Source organism: Mastigoproctus giganteus, chromosome 4, assembly GCF_048544385.1.
Source record: "Mastigoproctus giganteus isolate SK-2022 chromosome 4, ASM4854438v1, whole genome shotgun sequence".
NCBI classification, from domain to species: domain Eukaryota; kingdom Metazoa; phylum Arthropoda; class Arachnida; order Uropygi; family Thelyphonidae; genus Mastigoproctus; species Mastigoproctus giganteus.
Window position 1 is genome coordinate 151,279,814 of NC_143578.1, and position 26,427 is coordinate 151,306,240.

General features: G+C 35.7%; 1 protein-coding gene across 2 annotated transcripts in view; it reads right to left on the reverse strand.

Annotated features, from left to right (window-relative positions):
• Positions 1 to 26,427, reverse strand: part of LOC150087122 (pre-B-cell leukemia transcription factor 1-like) — a 591,592-nt gene that overhangs the window by 18,429 nt on the left and 546,736 nt on the right. The window contains exons 5-7 of one of the 2 annotated variants that reach the window (XM_090372972.1): positions 20,392 to 20,427; positions 14,300 to 14,435; positions 7,636 to 7,729 (exon numbers count right to left, since the gene is read on the reverse strand). In XM_090372972.1, the coding sequence (XP_090229098.1) occupies positions 7,636 to 7,729; positions 14,300 to 14,435; positions 20,392 to 20,427 (266 nt within the window). The remainder of the gene's footprint in view (positions 1 to 7,635; positions 7,730 to 14,299; positions 14,436 to 20,391; positions 20,428 to 26,427) is intronic. The other variant, XM_090372973.1, reaches the window with a different exon arrangement.

Here is a 26,427-nt window from a genome sequence, read left to right on the forward strand (position 1 = left end):
ATTTCTTTAGTAATAACAGATAAAAATATGAAAACAACTTTTAGTTTATTATTTTGAACGATATTTTTCTTGTGGGGACATTTGCAATATCGGTTCACATTGAGCTGACATGTCAACAAATCTCCAAATTGGAGGTCCCTACCAGAGGAGAAAATGTGGACATTGTGACACTGTTATCAAAATTTATGAACTGAAAAAAAAAAAAAAAAAAAAAAGAAAGAAAGAAAACAGTTAAAAATTGAATATAAATAAAGTAATTCTGCTATCGCATTCACTTATAATAAGTTAATATCTTTTGCACTTTACTCGGCACAAATATGAAGATCAGAGGACAAACCGATAGAGGACCAATGCAAGACAGTGGAAAATATCCAACTAGTTGTAAATGAATTGCCGCCAGACGTCTCTTCACAACTTAGCACCTCCAGAAGACAAAAGTCATTACTCCTTAGATATCAGCGCTAAAGAGGAATGAGAGCATAGTTCAAAGCACAAAATCAAGGGGTGGGAGAGGGTGAGAATGGTAGGGGAAAATAAAACTGAGTAGTCAGAATGGGGCAGAAATCTTCCAAGTTCCCAAAACTTCTTAAGGCAAAGCTTGTTTGAAACCCAAACAAATGTCATTGTCTTTTCAATCACACAGATTGTTCCTCCACTCGTCCACCAATGACGGTACATCCATCACCCTGAACGGAGGAAAACAAGGAAGGGATGGAAGGGGGGACGGAAGGGGAAAGGACATCTTCGGGCATCTAAGAGAGCTTTGCACCAAATCCAATCATGGAGTAGAGCGGGTTGCTAGCCGACAGGGACAAAAAACAGTACGAGGGGTCGAGAAGAAAACAGGGGACATTCAATAAGTAATAGTGATCGCAACAAAGAGACCGGCAAGATAGAGAAACAGTTGAAACACCAATTACGAACTAAAGAAACAGACGATTTAAAAAAAAATAGAGAGCAAAAAAGTTAAATACAAACGTGCTCAGCATAACAACATGGGAAACTATCAAGTTTCGAGCTGCCCTTTAGATCTCTCGAAGGAAACAGTAATTTAAGACGTTTGCAAAAATATTAGTAATCTAATAAGTGCCAATTTGTGTTCTGGAGACAGAAAGAAGAAGAGTTTAACGGTTTTAAAATAAGGAAAACAAACTTTAGACTGGCAAATCAAGTTCACAAAGAAAGTTCACTAACACATCCCTAGAACATTTTAAAAATTATAAAAGAGAGCACTAATTTTCTACTCAGCAAATGGCTGCTTTCTGAACGGAAAGCACATTATCCTCTCAATGAGACATTTACAGGAAATCTTCCACTCGTTAACGGCGGGCTAATCTCAGGTCGTGACTAGTAAAGATTTCTCCGGAAACTCCGGTTTTTCATTCAGGAAACATACCACCTTTCGAACACACGTAGTTCGGATTCAGATTCACGAAATTCTCTCGTGGATCTTAAGAAATAACTGTAAAGAGCCAGTTAAGCCAATAAAAATTTAGACAAAGCTAGAAAGACTAACCGGAGCAAAAGACAAAAAAAAAAAAAAACGGTTCCAAGGAGTCCTTCTTTGAAGGGGAAGGTTATTTACTGAAAATGGTCTCGTGAAGCTGTTTAGTCGAAATAAGATTATGCAGGATCGACCCTCCTCTGATCATGAGAAAGTGCAGCTTTATTACTTATTTGTTATAATAATATGCATAAGGAATATATTCAGTTTTTCCGAAAAATTTGCAAAATATATTTGCTAAAGGAAACTCCTTAAAAATCGATTACGAAAGTCTTCGAATTCGTGCAACTACCTTGTTCGAGTCATTCTGCAGAGAGGCCAGTAGCTGGAAATCTCAAGGTAACCGCTTTTATTTGCAATTTCCATTTGAATGATTTAAAGAAGAGAGAAGGCAGAATAAGAAAATAACATATTTTGGTCAGTTACTAATTTATTTTCCAATAAAATATCTAAATTTAGTAGCGGTAATATTCGCAGTAAAGTGACAGGAGCAGCTTATGTTCCTCGCAATATATGTGGTAATTTGAATAGTACTTTCTAACTGCCACCATGCTACAGTGTGTTACATATCACTCGCCATAATGGATCTTCTCCTCGAGCCTCATTCTCACGTGGAGCTCGAGTGGATGTAAAAATGTCATTTCACACTGTCTAAAATTGTAATGCAGCGAATGCTTAATGCACACTTTGACAGAAGAGCAATTTCACACGAAATAAAATGCTCATAATTCGCGAACAATTTCCGCGCAATCTATCTGTACTTGCGGTTCTGGTTTCTACGAATAAGCATAAAAAATAACGGCAATAGTTACTTAGGTGGAGTAAAACAGAAGATAATGAAAGAATGCAACGAATTCCAGCCGTTGGTATGTGCCATTACGTGTGATTAGAGCAATTAAAGGAGACTAACAAAGAACGTACAGTTAAGAAGAGTCGGGAGAGAGACGTAGTCAGCGACACCAGCACCAAACACGTCCGTGGAATGCCATATAGAAAGAGAGAAAGTGTTGTAGCTGTTGAAGTGTACAATCTCTTCAGAAGCCAATAAAACGTGGAATGCCACTTCTTGCCCGGGCCTTCGACTGCCACCCACCTAACCAGCTAGGAATATTAAATTCCTAGCATGCCACTGCCTGGTCTCAGCTGTACCACTGTTCCCGACGATGTGTGCGTGTGTATGTGCAGCCAATTTTGCGAAGGCAAAAATGGTCCGGTGTCGCGTTAACTCACAAGCCTCGCTGTTGCCATGACAATGGTTGTTATGGTAACAAGAGTATTTCCGGCCCTAACGAAAAGGACAGATGACCTTTGGGTGAATGTGTATGTCCTCGGGTACAGAGGGGAGTGACCACGTCTGACCGTGGCAGGCAGTGCCTTGCTAGGCGTGTACGGCAACTCGACTGAAACAGATTCGAGAAAGCGTAACTTTTCTATAAATGGAAAGATTCAGAGTGGGGGAAACCTATTTTTGTAGCAACTTTCGCCCTTAACGAGTAACAGATACGCCTCTTCTTACTGACAGACAGCAAAACGTACGCACTTTTACAGTCCAACACAGGACTGCACGCATTTTACCTCGTAATATTAGTCACCACACATTACCCGAACAATAAAAGGCAGTAAAACTTCATGGAAATGATTAAAGCAGTCACAGAAAATGTCCTCGAAGAGGTTCCCTCCCCCTCCCTGAGCTGCCCGCATTCTAAGTCAATTTTTGTAGCTACTTTTGTTTCAAAATCGAGCAATTTAAGCAAATTTTCGGCAGATAATTGAATTAATATGAGTTTAATTTATTCATACAGTATTTAAAAAAAACATACTATAGCCTTACAAATTCTTTAGCGAAAAGAAGTTAATTTAAAAACTTCTTTATTCAGGGGCAATAGTGCTAAACGGGGTATTTCTCACAGAACTGTCCCAAAACTTCGAGAGAAAAGGAAATGGACGATTTGAAAACAAATCATAAATAGTTGTTTCATTGCCTTAATAATAATAATCCCATAAAGGAGAAAGGGTTTTTATGATAATAGTCATAGGCATTTAGTCATACTCAAACACTATAGATCTGTATACTCCAATGAATAAAATGAATACTGTATGAATATAGAGAAAGCCATCCCATCCTAGATACTGTTTTAGACGTTATTATTTATATATTATTACTGTGTGATTTTATTTCACTTATTCTAAAATTAAATATTTAATCTAAATATTAAATAAATGGCATCCTCAATTTGATCCACGGAGGGAGATAAACATTCTCAGTTCCACTTTTTTTTTTTCTTTTTTCTTTTTGAATAAATTTTGAAGAAATAATCATCACTGACCCTACTGGTGAGAATGAATCCAGTGTATACACACACGCATTCGGCTAAAATAAAAAGAACCAAAATAAAAATTATGGACAAAATAAGAGCACAACACCTTTCCGGCAAAGGGAAGGAAGAAATTCTTTTGGAGTAAAGTCAAAGTGTCTTGGGTCGTTATTTACTGCACGGGATTAACACATAAGAAAAGACCACGATGGCAATCTAACAAAAGTTAATAAAGGTGTACTGAAAAGAGAGAAAGGGAGAAAAGGAAACATACATTGAATTTTATGGCGTGTTTATTGAATTTTATTTTCACAGCAACAACGCCCAAACGTACATAGCCACTGTTATGATGGCCACTAAAATTCAGTTTTAATAGAAACCATCCGGTCTGCTAGAGGAATCGAACCCAGACCTTTAAGGGATTAATAAAAACACTATAATTTAAACTTGGAGGTTAGAATAACTGTAAAATGGAATTCATATCATAAAATGAAGCCATATATTGATTAAATCCTATTTCGTTCAAAGTTCTAGAACACAGAATGAACAAGATTCATTGTTCGCAAAGTTGCTGAAAAGAGTTTTGAAATTAATAACATTATAAGGTCCCTCTACGTTGTAAAAAAGGTGTATGTAAATTTTAAAAACAGGGTGAATTTGATTAATAAGCTTATATGCTTTTAGAAAAGTTGTGACTGTAAGAACAATCTATTTTGAAACTAAAACCGTTATAGTTAAAAAAAAAAAAAAAAAAAAAAAACAGAATTTACAGTAATGTTTAATGAAAAATGAGATTTTCAGTGTTGGAATTTCGCTGCCGGATAACGTAAACGATGTTGTATTTCACAGCAATGTTTTTCAACTGTTCCTGCCTCCGTAGCCGAGTGGTCAGGAGCGGGAGTGCAGTAGCACGCGCTCTTTGAGTAGACCGGGGTTCAAGCCCCCGACTGCTGAATACGGTCGATCTGCCAACCCGCACTGGACCAGCGTGGCAGATTATGGTCCATTTCCCTCAGCATGAATTGTTGAGGAGGCTTCCATCCTGCAGTGGGTTTGTAATGGCTGCACTTTACCTTTTTACTGCAACTAAATATAGCAAAATTTCGTATCGCGTCAACTACCAGAGAATAGAAACTATCCCGTACCAGAATTTTAAGTTGCAAAAAAAGAATTCCTAAAAGTGGTCAAGAAATTCACATTACGTCCTTTTCTGAGTTTAACTGATTTTCACAAACCTACTTTTGTTTCAAAATAGCGCCATTAATTTATTATATGGCATTCGGCTACTTGAGCAGAATATATCAGTTTTATTTCTGGACGAAGAAAAACAAGGATCAAATATGGTGAGAAATGCAGATCCGACACAATGCAGAATTAACTTGACATTTACGAGAACCACCCAAGATACCTCGAAGAGAAATTGCTTGTACAAGAAAGAAAGCCGACCATGTAGCAACAATAATTTGAAGCAGTAAATATTTTGAGAATGAAGTGCAATTACGTTCGCTACAACTTACTAATAACCGAGTGGTTTCCTAGTGAGGAAACGAAGAAGAAGAAATTGTCTTCTAAGACAATCTCGTCTACGGCACACATACTTACGGCAAGTTTAATAAGTAAAGATATAGAGCAGTCGTAATTTCACTGTTCAGGGTAGCAATTTCGAAACGAGATTGGGATTGGAAGGATGGGGGAAGGGAGGGGGAAAGAGAAGGAACAAGCATCATTATTCCCATTCAAAACACATACTGACCGCCAGAGGGAGAACTATCTTCGAAGTAATAACACGAACTTGAGAGCCAATCACATCGATATGATCTCGTTAGGTACGTAATTTCAAGCGAGAGTACGAAGAAAAGAACGAAGAACGAAGAAGAAAGCAATCACTATCAACTACTTTACGGAGAAGCAATGTCACACCACCCCGGGGGTCTATCATTAAACCCCTCACTACATCCAGATCTACATGAGGGCTACGCCTGCTAGTCAGAGATGGGCTGCTGCAGTCAATCAGTCCCACATAGGAAGGATGGAGGGGGGGGGGGAGAATTCTGTATCGCTGTCACCCTCTCCTATCGAGCCGACCCATTACCATGATGAAGGACTTGGTGCAGGGTGGAGTAGGGAGAGCCAGCAACGGACGATGTCAGCTTGTCATGAATACATTTATTTTCAACGATTAGCTACAGGGAGGCTCTCTTGAGCACGTGCCGTTATGGCACACTGTGACCATTCCTACAGAACATTTTGATAACGGCATTTACGGCACAGAAGTTTGGAAATGTTCCTCGTTGTATGTCCATAGATTAGGAGACACTGCTTGGCTTTTTGTGACATGCACAGCTCGTCAAATAGCACCGAGCACAAAGTGAACTTCCTCAAATTGCACTTTGCTGTACTTTTTTCTATTATGTGGAGAAGATTTGGAAGTTGGTGGTAGGCTGCGAGGTTGTCGTTATTAGTATAAGCACGATTCATTTGATGCGAACATTCTAATTAAGGATTCAATCGGCGTATTCCACTTCATTTGGAAACAGGTTACAGACAAAAGTGAAATGAAACCTGAACGCACGTGTTTTTTTATTATTATTATTATTTTTTAATTTTCCCAGAACTTATTCCGCCAAACAGCCAACAGACCGTCTCAAAAAAAAAGTGTAAGTTACACCCACTAATTACGCAATTTCTTTCTTTCTTAATACAGTGATGTTTCACGAATAATGTGCACTGAATACGTACTGTACTATGCCCTGAATATTCTTTCTGGTCCGTTTATCTGTTAACACCTGTTTTATATGAAGATTTCTAATAAGTACTAAAACCATTTAGGACGTAATAAAGTTAAAAATAGTTTCTTCGTATAGGGCAGACAGGTGGAAGACGGGTTGAAATGGACAAAAATAAATAAAAGAAATCCATGGCATGAAATACAGATGCAAATCACACTGCTCTTCCACCTCATCTCACGCATAAAAACGTGACTATGATGTTATTACTCTCGTATACTGTAGTTTCAGCCACGATTTCCCCATGTTCAAACTGTTTTTTTGCAACAGCTTTAACCTTTTTTTCTGTGATTTTTCTTATGCATATATAACAATCTAGTTTTAATTCAATACTTGTATGATTATATGTAACTTGAAGTTTGTGATAAATTTTAATTAAGATCGTTAACGCATAAAAAATATAACAAATATAAAGAAGTGGAGGTTAAATTCTAAAATTCGGATACGAATTCAATTTTATTGTATCTAGGATTAAAATTTTACGAAACAGAACGCAAATTAAAAAAAAAATAACTTATTTTTAACAATCAAGTTTCATAAACTTGTATGGCAATACAGATAATGCGAAAAGTGCGACTGTGGTAGGGGTTCAATTTAAGGAATCAAATATGAGTTGTGCTCTATGCTTCATTAAATTTTCTAGATATAAGGAAGTTAAACACTTTTACTACTTTAATCCCAATTAAAGGCAAAAACAAACTGCAGCGGTATTTCTCAAGTTTCAAAAGAAGTATATGAGCGAATACTTTTTGTATTTCTTATTCTTTAGAAGAATAAATATACGTATGATTTTACTGATTTTTTTTTGTTATTTTCGTAGGGTGAGAGAACCTTCTATACCACAATGGTGTGAGCACATCGTTCTGTCCGGTCTGGTGTTCAATTAGCACAGTGTGTGTGTGTGTGTGTGAGAAAAAGAAGAGAGAGAGAGAGAGAGAGAGAGAGAGAGAGAGAGAGAGAGAGAGAGAGAGAGAGAGAGAGAGAGAGAGAGAGCAAATTGAGAAGCACAGGCAGTAAACTTCTTACTTACCGGCTTTCTTAGCAGCATACAGATTCGCTTCTTCTTGTGCCTTTCCAATGTTTTTCTTGTACCTTATTCTTTTGTTTCCGAACCAATTGGAAACCTTTAGAAGAAAATAATACGACATCTTAATATAATAAAAATTTGGAAAATTTTGTATAATGTCAAAAAATTCCATATTTAATATGGCAAACAATATTTACTTAATAACTCTGCTACAGTGCTAATTTTAATCCAAAACAGTTCCTTTAAATGCATATTTATACGGATTTATTACAATCGAAGTGAATCATTTGAACACATAGTACTTATACATATCATATCGCATTGTGATGTGATATGTATGATCAGATGTGAGATACTGGAATTTATAATCCTCTTGATCAAAAATTGGGTTTCGAAAGAGACTGCTGGAGTATCATGAGATTTTTAACGAGACAGAAGAAGTGATTTTATTATCTTTGTTATTATCTCTATTTATTTATTATGTTTTTTTTTAAGAAAGAGAGACAAATAACTTAGAAAAAGGTCTGGGATAAAGGTTTTTGAAAAATATTGACAATACTTTAATATAGATTAGGAAATAGCCAATATTCAAAACTGTCCATAACAGTGGCGTTCAAAGTGTGTTCTGCGAAACCTTGGGAATTTGCAAATGTTAATTTTCATCACCAGTTTTTTATTTAATTTGTACATTTGCATTAATTACTGTTAAATTTATTGTTATTATTGCTGTTTTAAGATATCAGGGTCTCGCTGAACATTTAGATTTGCAAAAGGGTTCCATTCCAAGGAAGACTTACCAAAGATCTATCAGAGGGTTTCGCGGCCAAAAAACTTGTGAAAACCCTACCCTGTTGTGAAAAGAAGTCCCGCGGGGTGTGTTCCTTACATAATTGTCAGCAATTATAATTATAAGCATAGCGATAATAAGAAAACTTCTGCAACCATGAAAGAAAGATGTTTTTCTTTCGATTTACAATTTCAAATTCACATCCTCGATGATCTTTGGAAAGGTTTATTAATCAACGTTGCAGTTCTAAGAATAACTTTATCCTTGACAAATATATTCAGTCGTGGAACATATCATTCAGTATCATGCACCAATGACACTAGCTCTTAATATTGCACGATATGATGAACACACCCTTAGTAGTTCCGAAATGGCCTCAAAAGCGTTGTCTAACCAACGGAAGGGTGACTGGGATGGGCTGTGAATCTTCTTTACAGTAAAAAATATTGTAGATTTCAGCATTTATATAATATAGCCTTCTTTTATCCTTCTATATTTACTTTTCAGAGACGATTTTTATTAAAAAAATTAAGAAAAAAAGAAAGAGAGAAAACTCGTACAAAAGCGAATGAATCAACGACCACAATAGGGGAAAAAAAGAAAAAAATAATAATTTAATTCTCAACCAACCACCGATAATCATGACTGTACAGAACAATGCAAGTAACAGAATTTATATCAGCAGTATAAACTTCTCTTTTCACCATAAAGCCATGGTGAATAGAGAAGTTTTCATTGTATTTCAATAATGAAATACATATCTATTGAGAGATGGGTGACATCGAGCATATTTATCAATTCTTTTCCACATGACCATCAGCCAGGGAGAGACGTTTCTGCCAAGATATTTCCGAAGATCACTTTTGTAGAATACTTACAGTTGAAACCATGATTCAGTCTCAGAAATGACTGCATCATCATCAAGAAAATGCTTGCCACGCTAAAAGTAATTCAGGAATAGAAAGAAGAAGAAATCTGAAAAGGTGAGGCATGGCGAATGCAACAAAATTTCGAAGCCAGGCTGGACTGCCATCCATGTCAGCTTTCCTTACCGTTTTTCCTAGACAGAGGTAGGAAAATTAGACAGGTAGAAATAATATATCCAATAATGGTGGGTACCTTTTGAAGATAACTTATCGATTATCTTTGGTTGCAGGGTCAAAATTGTGAATCCAGATCTCATTCATAGTGACTATTCAGGAAAAGAAGTCATTCTGGCCATTGCTGCACACCGAAAAATGTGCAAGTGCAAATTGAAAGCTTTACACAGTTTTGAATTTGCATCTTCTGGAAAATAGTAGAAGGAATCATCGGGAAGAAACCTAATTAATGTACAACTCGTTCGGGGTTTCTATAGAGCCAATATTTAGGCGGCTCTCATCAGTCAATCCACGGATTGCTACAAGGCGGTCTTCTATGAGAAATCCCTCCACTTTTTTTCATATTCTTCTCCGTGTCAGCAACTGTTTAAAGTTTTGGAATTGTCGCAACATGAGCACTAGCAATTTCCCATTTGAACTGCCCATAACTATACAACAACATAGGGCGTATAGGAGGGCAAGTTTGCCCGCACTGCACCTATTCCTCATGTATAGTTTTAGGTTTGAATTACCTTGGAGTAACAGAGCACCGATGACGGATCTCCGCTCTTCTAGGAGTCACACTTCCCTTTGCTGTAGACTATATAACAATACGGCAAATAACTGAAGAGTTACCAAACTTTATATAGATCACACATCGGTCCTATGTAAGCTCACTACCAGGTGGAACGCCGGTGACATTTTCTAAATTTTTCATATATTATATTTTGGATATACTTGGCCAGCGGAAAGCAGTGAGATTTTTTATAGTGAAATGAAGAAAAACGGCATTCACAAGGAAAAAGGTTAACTGATTCTTGATACAGATTATTTAACTATCTAACAAAAAAAAAAAGCTTTTTTACAGGTGTTCTTTCTTGATAAATATGGATTTTTACTGTAAAATCCTTGTAACCGTCCGTCTTTTTTCATACATTATTTTTTATTTTAAAATAAACTTTTTAATGTGTTCATCGTGTATGCAGACATCCAATGTTACATCCGACATAGTTTGTTATATTTATTATATTGTGTGTAATGTTGCACCTAAAATTCCACTACCTACAGAGTTTGACTCTTCTCTCGACTGAGATCCACTGAACCTTTAGCTGCATGGCGTTTGTAAATCGGGACATCACTCCCGATTTATAAACACTGTGCATACTCCAGGACCGTTCGTAAATCGAGAGTGCTTTTCCGTAGATATACGATAATGATAAATGATAGGATTCGTGGCAAAATATAAAAAATAAAATTACGTTTTTTTTAAATAGTATGTATACATATAAAGGTAAAATATAGAAAGGATTGTATACCTTATACGGATTTGCTGGTTGTGATAAAACTATTTACTGTACTATACTTTGCGATGAATAATTCAAGGAAAGTTCAAATACCATAGTTAGCAGCAATATTAATTTTATTAAAAACAAGAAAAGGAATATGGGGGGGGGGAGATAAGTGCTGTACTTTACTGTATGTGTGCATTATACGTTAAATACTGAAGTTTTACGAAAAAAAGTATTACGTTATCCGTAATAAAAAGTTATGCACAGTACAGCTATGCTCCATATTCATAAATATTGAAAATAATATTTCATTCTCATTCATTTATTTTCAAAATATCATGTCTTGTGGAGTTGATAAAGATTGTGAGATCGAATTTTGAGGTCAAAAATTCTGATTCATAAGTTCGTAAAGATTATGAAATTAGGCATCTGCACCGAATGATTATAAAATGCAATAAAACTTCAAAATTTTTATAGAAATTAAAAACATTCATGTATTTGTCTGAAAAATAGGAGTCTTCGAAAAGGCAATAATACTTCACGTGCAATTCGAATAGAAATTGTCTAATTCTTGGAGAAGTTAAAATAATTAATAAGATTCTATCATCCAATGCCTCCGGTCACAATATGATTACAAGCGACTGCACGAAGATATAAAGATAACTTACACGCACCATTTTTTTTTTTTTTTTTTTTTTTTTACCCTGTCTCTGCATTTACAATTTTTCCCCATCATTACTCAGATTTCAAATAAGTAAATTGCTAAACAGCTTTTTTCCCCCGCTAAAGTCTGAAATTTTTGCAAAAATCATACATTTTTAATAAAACATCGTTGGTGACGCTAGTAAACAGTGTTTTTCCGATAACTTCAGAGATTTACTTAGAAATTTTTAGATTTCCGCAAGGTGCATATAAAATGAGCTAATTATATTCATTAAGGTTCAATTTAAAGGTGTTGTAGTTCAAAAGAAAGGCGCTCTTGCAGTTTAAAAATGTCATATTTTAGGGAAACATGCTCGGGAAAGCTTAATTAGCAAATGCATAACAAGAATACAAAACAACGGTGAATAAAATTCAATTTAAATTATTGTTGTCACATTCACAATCTGAATTAAGTCAAATATAAATGTAAAGTCAGTTTGGTCCTGTCGCCTTTACAAATTGCAGCAATATTTATTCAAGTATCACAGAAAAACACAGATGTTTATACGTTGCAGATTTCCTGCATTTAATTAATTTAAATCGTGTTATAGAATACATGTTTTAGCACGTAAAGCGCATTCTTCCAAAGAGAGTGCTGTTCTTATTGTTCAGTTTTACATAACAAACGCCGTTCTTGTTAAAGCGCAGCATTTATCACGTGAAACTGAATAATAACAACTGTTTGGAAGAATACACTTTACGTGCATAAATGAAGTTCAAGTAACGAAACAGAATATCAGTATGAACGAAATATTAGTAGTAAATTGTTTATTATATGAGATGACTATGGCGTAATGAGTTGAATTTCATGCGTAGTTTGTGGAATTAAAGGAGAAGGCGGACGGTGGCAAAACTACCATACCGCCTGCTCGCCACCAGCAGAGGCTCCTGAAGGTTAGGGACCCGAGCAATTTGGATTGGCTGTAAAAGATCATAGGGGTCTAATCGTGAACTGTTTTCTACTTATAGCATTATTTCCAATTTCGTCTGGTCAGTCTCGTGTGAATGATGCATTATGTTTTGTATATTTTAAGATCAAGAAAATACATTTTCTAAGATTAACAAGAGAATGCCATAGTAAGATAAATACTAACTGTTTTTGGTGTTACAAGTATTCGATTTAGAGAAAAAAATTAAATATCAGTTTTTATGTGAAGCTACAAAAGTCTATAAGTCAAAAGTCTAGAAGCTACTGACGTACTAAAAGATTATGGGAAGAAAGTGATGCAAAGAGAAAGGGTTTATTAGATACAGAAGGTTTAAACACGGTAGGGAAGATGATCGTGATGACGCATTAAACGGTCGTCTAATCATTCATAGCACAGACGAATATGTAAAGTCAGAGATTTAGTTTGTTTAGAGAGACAATTAGTTGTGACAATGATAGCCGAAGGAGTGTATCCACTTAATTTTGATACTCCCATTCTGAAATAAAACTTGATAAATTAGGAAAGTTTCTCTGAAAATTCTGCCGACGAATATATTCAGAACAAATAACAAGTTTCGGAGAAAATTGATATTTGTTCTGATCTTTTAAGGAAAATAGTAGACAGTGACGAAACATCATATCCCTGAAGCGTCAAAACCTGAATGGGAAATCTCCGCGATCTCCAAAGTCCAAGTGCAGTGTACATGTCAAAATCATACTTGAAGACAGTGTTGATTTGCTTCTTTGACACCAATGGCATTATTCATACTAAATTCATCCAACAAGGTCGAACAGTCTGTTTTTCGTCATATATAAATTTTGTGGAACGCATCTTCTCTACCTCTGATCTGTTGCCAATGGCTGACTCCTCCGTTACAACGCACAGGAAATGATCTCTTTCTTATTTGTTAGATTTGGCTCCGAATAGCTATTATTTGATTTTTCAAAAATCAAATCCCCTCCCTCCAAGATTTTCCACCATTAAAGATATCGCAAAGAAAAGAACGTGATGAACACCAAAGTCACTTCTAAGAGAGGAGTTCCAAAAATGGCTTGAGCAATGGCAACATTTAAGGATAAATTTTAAAAGGATGACACTTATTTGGATGTATAAGCTCAGGCATATTTATTAAAAAATAACAGTTCATTACCCTCAGGTTATACCTCGCATAAGATGACTTTAATGTTTATCAATGTTTATGTTTTTACTTTAATTATTATGAAGTTTAGGGATGAAGCTGTGTTGCGAGATGAAATTGTTTGTTCATAACAAAAGCAGTTATGAACATGAAGCAAAGAGTACTGTGAGGCTGTTTGTGCGCAAAATTCGTAAGCCGGTTTACTAGTTTAAAAACAAAACAGCACTTTTTTGGTGGAATAAAAACAAAACTTCTAAGACTGAGTGGCTAAAGCGAGACCGTTGTTATTGTAGGGTTTTAGGAGCATCGATGACTAAGGCCATATTGATCCGTGTATATTGCATGTGTTCTAAGGACGAACACATGCAATATACATGTCTTTTTCAGCCGGTTTGGAGAGGACAGCGGTCCTACCAACTGTGCAACCCAGGACGGCTAAAGCGAGACATATGCATGTTTGATATGGAGGAGACAAGCTAAGAGAGTTACGGCTGCCCCTTAATTCGAAATAAAATAAAATTTATTTTGTCTTTTATCTTTATAGCAAAAAAATTAAAATTTCGGCTCTATACTGGAAACCGAATAAGCAGAAACTTTTACATCTTAAGGTATTCATAAATAAGTATTTAATTAATAAATTAGTATTAAAACATTAATAAAAACATAAAAACCACATTAAATTATTAAAACTTTTAATAAAAATAATGATCGATCAAGTTCTTCTCGATTTGGAGCTCACATACTTGCGATACTGTGATTCCACATTTTCTGGCCAACTCTTCTTTCGCTTCTTCACTGGGGTAAGGGTTGGACAGGTGTGAGTAAAAATATTCATTCAGGATTTCGGTTGCCTGCTTACTGAAGTTACGCCTTTTCCTCCTAAAGAAGGTAAATCAAGACGGTTACACATAAAACAGGTAAAAAAGATTCACTCTTCAAAACACAATAATATGCTTTTTCAATAGTGAACTATGCTATGTGTATAATGCTGTGTGTATAATGGCTAATTTAATTTTCTGTTTTTAGCAAAAATCAATATAGTTATCAATGTGTGTGTGTGTGCGTGTGGATATACGACAAAATTAATTTTAATTTTCGAAATGCCCAACTCAACATGCATTATTAACCCATTCTTTACTTTTGTCAAATATTTTTGAGTGATTTTGTTTGTTCCAATCCCATTTTACTAGTTCTTTTAACTCCTTTTTGTTTTGTTTTTTTTAACTTTTGTAGGGTGAAGAGGACCTGAAAATAATGCGATTTAATTCAGAAATTATGAGAATAGGACTGCAAAAATGAAAACTGGCTTGCTGGTGATGGCCTGATTTCATTAATTAATTCCTGATAACTACAGGACTTTTGGCCAATTTTAAAATGATAAAGAATCCCTCTTTATTTTCTAAATGAAAAAAATAAATTACTTAAAAGTGAAGTCAGTTACCAAATACGTTTAATGATCGCGTAGAACCTCCTTATATTCTGATTTGATTTTTTTTTTTTTTTTTTTTTTTGTAATAGAGCGCATTTAATGAAGTCACTTGCGGATAGCTCCAAGTAACAACGAGCGTTAATTTCGATGCGGTACCAAGGTGTTTACAGCGCTGTTCGTGACCTCAGGTGTGACAATTAACTGGACAAAACATCGTGCACTTCACACAAGTTTTATGTGTTAAGGTACTGAACAACCGATATCTGCAAGTATCACAGAACGTACGAGATTTTTATGACGTCATAAAATGCAAGTTTGGGATGTATGTCAGGTGACAGATGGCGAACTGACGTCAACAGATTTTAGACACGTTATCCCCAAGAAGCGATGCGAAAAAATTTCTCCCTCATTTTAAACAACTATACGCAAGGGCTGACGACTTAAACCGTCGAAAATAAAATAAAACTGAAATTTTGGTATTTATTCTTCAAGCAAAACTGTTATTAGTGAGAACAGAGCGCATTTAATGACGTCCTCGGGGAAATAACAACGAGCGTTAATTTCGATGCGGTACCAAGGTGTTCGTGACCTCAGGTGTGACAATTAATGATAGGCAAAGGCAAAATTATCACTGCTCAACAGTTTCATTATTTCATCTGTTTTCTCCAGTTTTGACTTATTTCTATTTTAAGCTGAGTTTCGTATTTTAATCCCAAAATTTGTAAAATTTTGGGATTAAAATACGAAATTTTGAAAATTTTACTACAGTTAGTATTACTACAGATTCTTCGTTAATGTAAATAAGAAGAGTGTAGCAGATCAAGGATTGAAAGGTGGCAAAGTCCATAGAAGCGACATTTCTTAAACAAACGAATTGTTACTTGGAGACTTTCCCCATAAAAATGCCTATTTATGCAGAGCATTCAGAATTTACTACTTGTGTAACAATTATACATATATCACACTGATTTCACAACGAAAAATGGTGTGTTTCAAACACATTCATGCGCATTCCGAAACCTTTAATATAAACAAAATTTAGAAACAGTTTCAGTGTGTTAATAATAGAGACAGTACAATATGGATAGTTCGGAAAAAATAAAGATCACCGCAAATTTTTGTAAAGAATGCAGTACTAGAGTTAAAAGACGCTAATATTGCTATGCTGTTAATATTTCAATTCGCTATTTTTTAACCATTCTGTATCGTTCTCAAATTGGCATTATCAACTGACGTCTGTAATGCAGTTTAATTCCAAACATGGATTAGCAACTTTTAGTTTTCGCTCTTCCCCTCAACTTTCTTACGATGTGTCAAAGATTATCCACAAGATTTAGCTGTCGGGCAAATTATATTGTCGCTCTTTGGACGTGCAGGAAGTGTATGTGTAACTGAAGGAAGGAGAAGAGGGCCTTGATGGAGCTTTAAAAATCTAACATAATCGGAAAGTTAAGCCAGTTGCTGAATAATTATTATAATACCAAATTAAAGGAAAACAACTTCTTTCTTATCTTTAGGAATGAACTTTGAGAAATTATATTCGTGTTGCTCTATACTCTTGTTCTGGTATTTAAGAAACAGAATAAGGGAAAGATCGAAGGAAGTATTGAAACAACGAGAATAACTATCACCTGATTTAATGGAGTTTGACAGTAATGATGTAGCTGTTTATGTAGACGGTACTGTTTGTTCATCACATCAACTAATTTTCCACAAAGAAGTTAATTATTTCGCAAACAAAATGCTATGGTATTGTCATAGCATTTTGTCTGTGAGCTTCAAAATTATAGGCAAATTAAGGTACAAGGAGGTTGAGTTCCGAAATAAATCAACTCATGACTGCATTCCAAAACAACAGCATTAGATTTACAGAACATTAGATTTATTCCAAACAGCCTTAGATTCATATAACACACGAATTACCCAACTATTCACACTTTAAAATATTAATTAAAAGCATGGTTATTCAATACATTCATCGCAATATGTTCCCTAACTCAGTTGTTCCTTTTGATGTTTTTATTTTAAAAATAAATAATTTTTGCCTGCCAATAACTAGTCTGAACGCACGTTCGTAATTAAATGCTATGGCATTCAAAGAGAGAGAGAAAGAAAAGTTTTTAAAACAAATCTATAAAAATACGACTTATTCAATACAAAATAAATATGGACATCTAATGCCCAACCTAATTAAAACAATGGCCATGCCAATGGCTAAACGGTGCCTTAGGGAAAGTCAAGAGAATAGAGCAGATTTTAACCAGATCCTAAATTGAACAAATTCAAATACTGACTGCTGTATTTTGAGTTTGTTCACTCCAAGTGGTATGCGGTTGGCCTTCGTGGACATCAACATCTATAAAACTTTGAGATGCATTCTCATAAGTTTTCAAACCCGACCGTATTTAAAAAAATTAGCTTGACGTTATTAAAATTTAAGCCATTAATAAAAACATTTATTTTCTATTAACATTACTGGAGTGATATAATTAAGAGTCTGCTCTTTAGAATAGTTCCATCTCCTGCCTACAAGTTCGGAAGCGATTATCAAACGAGATACGATAACTGGACCTAAGAGAGTATTGCTTAGTTTCTAAAAGCTTTGCCATTTGCGGTAAACGCGCAATGGACCAATATGTTTAATATCGGAACAACTGTCACGGATATATTGAATTACTATGATTTTAAAGCGCACATTTAAAGATACTCAGAGAAAATTGTTTTGAAATGTGTATAAATCTGCCAAATTCCGTCAGGTTTGCGGTAGCGGTTCAATCTTCAAAATAACTCCAGATGGTAGTCTGACATCCATCTTTAACTGCATATCAGCCAAAATATTTTATCTTCCACCAACGTTTTTTCGGAGTTTTGTTTCCCGAAATTTTTTTGCACTCAGCTGTGATATTATTAGACACTTAGGGAGATATAATCGCCTACACCCACCGTTGGATGCGCAAGGTAATATTTTAGGTACTGCCAGTAATCAATACAAAGCCCGGCAGCAGAGCAAACCTCCTGGTTCCCTGTCCACCTTAACTATAACAAACAGATGATTCACAGAATACAAAACATTAGAAGCCGTTTTAAAAATACCCCCAGCTAGCCACAGAAACGGTGCCTTGGAAATAAGGAACATAAAGCAATAATATATCACATGATGTGCTCACTTGCAATTTTGCAACCGTGTTTAGAAAAGGGGGTTAAATGATCTGCGGGTCAAACGGCTTCTAATTTCTTCATTATACCAGAAAAAATCATGAAGCACTCACTAAAGAGGAGCTCGTACGTGTAACTTTATGGCAGTGGATCGGACTAGGGCTGAGCTAAATACAAAAATCGTAAGCTTGGTTATGGCATATTCTGGTGATGGCTAATTAAAAGAAGGAAAGGAAACTATGCTACCAGCTGAAACATAGCCGGTAAGCTTCGACTATAAATAGTCGTAGCTTACTGGTAAAGTACTGTACTAAACAACATTGAAAAATATTCATACGGCAGGTAGGAAGGATCCTTCATGCGAAAATTGCGAAGCCACAAATTCTCCAGTCGGATCATCACTTCAATCAATTACGCCTTGAGGGAGTGTGCACGATGCTCATATCTGATCGCACCTGTGAAGACCAGCGTGCCAGCAGAAAGTCACTCAACATCATTTCCATATGGAACCGTGAAAAGGTGATGAATCTGATGGCTTACCATTTTTACTGTTATTAACATAACTGAAAGTAGCATTCGGGTAATAACAACTTACATCACAAAGGAAAGCTTTCGCACCTGGGTTGATATGACATCAAGCAGTGAATCAACGTACGTGATTCCCCTTTATCTTACTGTAACAGCACCTGCTTACTGCAGTCCAGAAAGAGTTACAAGACAGCTGGAGATTGCTGATATAAAATGTTTCGTCATATGAATATTTTTTAGAAGTTCGGCCTACCACCAAACTATTAAAATATAACAAACAATAATAAAAAAGAGAGTAAACATTTTTTACGACAAGCATGGAAAAGGAATTTCATCCTTTCTATTGAAATTAAATTACCAAACTGTTCAATTATCTAAGTGAGCTAAGGAAACTATGCTACCAGCTGAAACACATGAAATGAAAGAAAGGCAAATTTGTTTCTATACATTTTTTAAATTAGGTTTACAAAGTGTTCTTGACAAATGTTTCTAAGAGTGGAAGCTTCTTATTTAGCTCAGCCATTAGTCTGATGTAGAAAACTGTCAATTTTCAATTCCAAGGACTTCTTAATTAATTCGGCAAACCACAGAAAAGCTCTGTTTCTTCATCCAAACTGAGGGTCTTGTTAAAACAGCTTCAAGCATATTACACAGTACAGGTAACAACAAAGGGCACCAATCACTGCTTTTGTTTCAGCAAATAAACAAACGCAGGCGCATCTATGAAACAATGTGTTCATCCGGTGTGCGTGCATTTAGATGCATAATACACTTATGGGCAGCAGATGGCAGCCAGCTGCAGAGTATACATGTCACTAAAGAAAAAGCCATAAGTACACTCAATACGGGCATCTAGTAGCAAGGAAAAATGAAAAAAAAAAAAAAATCTGCTAATACCGGTTTTCTTCTTTCATCCCCTTTCTTGCGCTGACTATTTGCAACTGCCTATTTGAAGAGCGGAGGTCGTTCAGGCGTTGACCAAGTGGTGGGCAAATGTACACGAGCTCAAACACGATGCCCTCACACATGAATCACGTATTTACAAAAAAATGTTTCGGAGTCAGTAACGACATGTGGAAAGATATGGCCAATTCGGTTGTCTAGGAATGATGCGTTGTGTTACAAACATATATCAACGTGCATTAAAAATAGCTCCTTCATTTTTTTGTTTCTTGAACTTGTTTACTGAAATTTTAAACCGCTATTTACGTAATTTGAATTTTTCGCTTTCCTGCTAGTGTATTTAAAAAGATAAGTTTTATGTTTTTTAAGCCTAATGTTTAAGAAGATTACAGAAAGTACTATAATGCTGAATTTGGATCGTATAAGGGTTTTTTTAATACAATGTTGTCAACTTTTTGACAAAATGACATGCACTTACAAGCACAGAAAGTGTATAGCTACAAGAGATGACGATAAATCACCATCTGGTTTCTAAAATAACAGCGCAGTCCGAAGTAAAAAAAAAAAAAAAACAGTATACCTAAATATGAATTTTGCCTCATGGAGATATCCTATAAGGAGAATAACGGCTTCTTCTATTTGTAATCTATAATGAATCAGTTTCTTATTCTGCAGTTTTGGCTGCCAACCGTGGAAAGAGAACGGAAGAGCAAACCTATCGAAAGTAACTAGCCAGACATGTAACATATGGTGACCTTCGTGTGTTACCAGTACTGTAACGCTACTAACAGGTAGGGTGGAGATATATATTGCACTCACGAGTCCTCTGTAGTGAGACACTTGATCCATAAGTTTCTGTAAACACAGCGATAAAAGCCATCAGTGGTAGGAAACATTGTATACAAATAGATTTCTAACATGGAATACAGATCACAATATTATCAATAACTATACAAATATCCCGTAAATAAATTAATGAACGTTACATAATATTTATAAACATAACAGAAATGCACACACTCAATGAACATTTAGAATTTCTTGTCAATGGAGAAGACACTCACGTTATATTAATTTGGTTATTTTATAACACAACAATAATCACATGGTATACAAATGTATGAACATACCTATCACAGTACAAAACATATTAATTATAATCAATGAAATCAAATTTAAAAGAAGAAATTCATATATTAATAATAAAGAGAAGTTCCTCCGCAATGTAACTTTTCCCACAGCACCGTCATTATGAGTTGCTCTGATATTGCTAAAAATAAATAAAGCACTTACTTCCCATACAAGAAGTATCACTTCTTTTGATACGTAACAACATTTCCTCGTACAGCTAGCTGTTTCGATGTTGTTATCATCTCAAAAGAAAAGCTGAATAGGAGTGGATATTGAACACGAAATACGCGTTGTGGGATATTAAATATTAAATATTAAAATAAAATATTTAGGAATAAAAAAAAACACCAATTTCTTTTATTTTAAAGGATAAAATATCACACCCGTTTAAATTCATAAACTTAAATCGCCGTGATATTTTATCCAAGTGTACAGGATGTATTAACACAAATTAATCTTTCAATTACTTTGTTCAATTAAGTGGGAAATTCTCAACAAATACATTAAAGATAAATTTCTTTTAAAAATGAGAATAATGAAATGCTGCCAATACCCCACAGTCCTTGATTACATTTAAGTCGGACAGCGGAAGTGTTTTATGAATAGCCATTCTCCCTTAACATTATTGAACGTTCGCCTACGCACGAAGTACACTTGAATGATTCCAGCAAGCCTGCTCCTTGAGTGGCTGTCATCTCCCAGCAATCGCAGAAATGAATTTCAAACATCTTTATGGCCATCTGACATGAAGACATAGACGATGGACAAAGCGGTCATTCTGAGAGAATGCTTTCAAAAAATAACGGAAACTGAGAGCCAGAGATATTTTATCATCTGCACAGGAAGTAAAATTAACTGGGCATTAAATTATTTGATTGTTTAAAGGATCTTTTACAACGAAGAGTAATGAAATCTCACATTCTTCTTCTTAGGGACCACTATTACGATTAATGAGCAGACTACATAACTTAGGTCTTGGTGTGCAGACTTAGCTGTGAGTCAACCATGCAACTTTCTTGCCCCGTTCTTGGACTTGGATATATTCCTGTCAGAATATAGGTAGAATAAATTCGTACCAGCTTTTCCCAGTGTCATTTGTACACAGTAAATTCTATCATAACGTACAATGAAGATCAAATAACTGTCAATATTGACATCTGCTATTGCCTGTCGGTAGTGCAAATTCATTTTGGCACAATCTCTAATATATTTACCGGAAAATGATGTGTGCAAATCACTGTAACCACGACCAATAATAATCATTATACTGATCAGAATGGAACAGTGATCACCAAGGAAACGGAATTAAACAAACAGCCAAAGTTACCTATTCTACAGGCAAATTCGCTATTTGAACTTGGAAAAAATAAAACCAGAATTTCAGAAATTGCATATGATTGGTACGTACTAGCATTCAAACAAAAACATAGCGTATCGTGTAGCAGTTTTAAGTATAGCTGAGTTGTGTTACAATAATAACAAAGTAGGGCTATAATAAAATTTCATAATGTGAAAGATAAACTTTTCCTTCAAATGCCATAAACTGTAGTTTAGCTTTCATAAATATACGTACACTATAATGACACGTGACTGACGTATACTCAACATCGGGTATATTCAGTGAAAGAAACATAACCTAAAATCATTTCTATAACTGCTAATTGCATTGCTATTTCGGTATATTGCAGTATAGTTAGTATGAATCAGAGCTGTACTACTCAATATGTTCTACGTTGATAATAATATTAGTAAAATAATAAGAGGAGTTTACCTCAATATAGTGCGTAGAACACTTCCGTATGATACCCTCCAGAAATTAAAACGGAAAAAACGAAAAAATCGACAACTTACCGGTACATTAGAGTAAAAAATAAATAATTAAATAATCAATTTATTAAAAATCGTTTTGAATATTTTCGTTAGATTCTTTTAATTGCGTTAATTTGATTTTTAATTGTTTTAAATTGATTTGAATTGTGTTAAATTGATTATTTAATTATTTATATTTTACTCTAATGTACCGGTAAGTTGTCGATTTTTTCGTTTTTTCCGTTTTAATTTATGGAGGGTATCATACGGAAGTGTTCTACGCACTATATTGAGGCAAACTCCTCTTATTATTTTACTAATATTGCAGTATAGTAGAGATAAATTTTATTGGCCGTTGAAGGTCATTTGATTTGTTAGCTACACTCCTTTCTCTCATTCCGTATACCTTTCACCTGCATAACTTTGGTAGCGACGCTATATGCAAGCAGTACAATTAACTTTGTTGATGAGAAGGGGTAGAATGCAGCACGAATGCATCATGGAATAGCGAGTGACGCGCCGATTGATATTATACAGATATCATATCATACAGAATTAAAGAAGGGAAAGATAAGCATGAAAAGAACCCCGAGTCGGAAATGTACCTAGAGCAATGCGAGGACCAGGAAGGTAGCCAATTCAGCTTCCTTTCCATTTCAATGTGAATAAGTATTTTACATATAGTAATGTCAATGCGCGGGAGGGGGGGGACGCTGCTCTCGTCTCCACTTCAGGACGGTTCTCCCTTCAATATTAAAACTATAGTCGTTTAACTGGTTGACAGAACTTCATTAAAAAATCTTTTAACTTCAGAGAATTTTAATTCAGTTTACCTCTTCATACATTTAGATATTTACAGGCTGGATTCATATACGAAGGCAGCGAAGAAGTAGTGGAAACAACCACATAATGACAATATGGCTTGTACGCCGTACAAGGGGCGATTGTATCTTACAATCAACTGGAAAAAAAAAATAATAATAAAATAAATAAATATAATGTAGCTATTGATTATACTTCTTCAATTATACTTGATGATACTTCAAGTATACTTCAATTATACTTCTTCCACTGCCAGTTTGTATGGCATTTTCTCATACCCGCAAATTATATCTACAGAGTGGTTTTGTCGATATCTGCAAGAGACCGGCGTATGGTAGGTCAGATGTCCTGTTTTTAAAACAACAGCCCCGAAACGTTCTTTTATTTCCGGAGAACAGATGGAAGTCGCAGGGACTCTTCGCGATCAAAAAAGCGCCGTAAAGAACTGAGCAAAGGTGAAGGTGATGTTGACCGCTACCGATGATTGCAAGGATACCATTTTTCAATCCAGGACGGTTTTCAGTCCAGGCTAGGCACAACATGATGAAGAATCTCATGCTGTGCCGAGCTCGTGCCTTCAGATTTAACAGGGTCGAAAGCGAAGACATTTGTTGGAGAATTCATCCATTATCTTGTATGAAAATATATGATTCGGAGGTTGGACAAACCCTTTTGACATGATAGAACTTAGAAACACTCGAGCATCCATCGCATTTCCTTGATATGACTCATTGAATTTTTTCATTAAATTTTTTTAATGAAATACTGACGATTAGAATAAATCCAAAGAGGCCTGACATGAAACTAAGAAATCTAAGTTTAGAGGAAACCACGACCATAAAACCAATCCATCGTGTATTGAAAAAAATTATGCACATTCCAGGCTGGTTTGCATGCATATGGACTTAAAAAACTAAGTTCCCAGAAAGAATAATTAAAACTTCGTAAACCAGAGAGAGAGAGAGAGGCTAACGAGTGGTGCATCAACCATACCTTCATAGAGAATACAAATCTAGGAAACATTCTGAGTAGCATGCTCCTGCTGAAGACGGAGTTACCACAAAAGTAGAGATGGTTAGAAATTTCATGGTAGGATGGGATTGTTAGAAATGTTATCTAGTCCGCACGATGTTTAAATAAGATTCTAGCATCCAGACATTGTCTATTGTTGTCAGGAGTTTCAGCGTCCTCCAACAAACCATACTTCTCACCATAACACTGCCTGCACCTAACTGCAATGCCCCCAAGCTTTTTGCTGTTTTCTCCATCAACAGCGTAGCAGCTACATAATGTAAATCGAAAGGGAACCCATTCCCGACTTCCAGTTTTATAAAAGCAACGAAATCAAACGATTAAAGCTCACAGTTGTAACTGTCAAAGACGACTGCATTCTTCATCAACGGCAGATACAGGACTAATAAAGATACAGATCCATAAAGCATGTTCCACAGCCTGAAGGACCATGGGAAGATCCATGTGATTGCAAGGGTGGACAGACAGGTCATGCTGGTACAAATAATCCATCAGCACACCGATTTTGGCCCCCCTCCCTCAAGGTAATCCTGTGACAGTGGACCATATGCCATACTCCTAAATATCTAGTATTTATTGTCACTGTGTCGCTGGTAAGAACTGTTTTTAATAAAGAAAGCGGTCGGTCGCCTTTGGCAGTGAGATTTCAATCGCTTAATCTTATTGCTTTTATTATCTATTTTATTGTTATATATCTAATATAAAAATAAAATATTTAATATTATGAATTTTATGATTAAATTTTCTGTAAACAGTTTTGCACGCAATCTCAATACCGACTTCTAATATTTTGTGAGAACTTGTGTATTGTTATGGATTTTATTCCTAACCCCCGAGGTTTTGTCGAGGATAACATCTTATGTATCGCGCGTTGGAAAAGCTAGCTGTCGCTGCAATCCGCAGTCATAGCGAGATTCTATTTGGGCAGCGTGGCCCTGTTTGCACCCTTACAATTCTAACCAACCTTTGGTGCCATCAGGAATCACCATTCCGGCCACACGTTTCGTGTCGACTGCTTGCTCTCGCGATGAGCCATTGCTGTTATACCCTTGCTGCTGATTCGAATGGCGCTACCATCGCTGCTGATACGACAATATCGGCATTTGTACTCACTTCAGCATTCAAAATCGGTTAGACCATATCGCTTCGCTATTTTGCAGTCGAAAATACACCGTAAACCACTGCTGGTGAGACTCCTGCTGTCACCAACATAAACACGTGATATGAGCACGTAGAGATGCATTTCATTTTCTCGCTAGGCGCGGATTTTCCGATTATATTGTCCACATGTACATAAATCTATACCTTATTAGCGTCTTCCACATTATAACATTTCTTCATTAATTTCCTATTCAGTTAAACACAGGTTTAAACTTTATTAACGGGCAATATACTCGTATATTTCATATATTAGTTTTATTTAAATAATAATATTTACGATGCACTCCCCGATGAATGATATGATACTTCAATGGCCTGTTGCATCGCTGAGAGTATTGAGTACCAACTACAATGGAGCCCACCTCCCGAAGTGCAATGCTCTCTTTCTCCTGCGCACAGTACAATCTGGATTGAAATAAATGCAATAGAATACTCTAGAACCTCATGTCTTTAGCTTCCTGGGCGCTTACGTTAAATATTCCAATTCAACTCAACTCAATTTTCGTGCGTTACGATGGTACTAATATTGTGTGGACGATTGCCTGTTTGCAGGTGGTTTTTTTTTTTTTTTTTTTAAGAATAAAGGCCTCAGGCCTCATGGCAGTGAGGCTTCAGCGTATTGTGTCTGTAAATTGCTGTTTCTATGGCTGATGTACCTATTCACGTGATGGAAAAACCCTAAGTTTCCGGCAGAAAAAACTATACACTCCCTCGTTCCATCTGTTCTCCCTCGTAGGTGAGACAAGAGCCAGGGGCATAAATATAAATCTCAGGAAATAAACAGAGGACTGCAAAGGGTTGCTGAACACTAATAATCTGTCTCAAAATGTGGCAGAGGCAGCGTCTGGCTAAATTCAAAACAGAATTGGATGGTTACTATGTCGGAATGAGTACAGTATC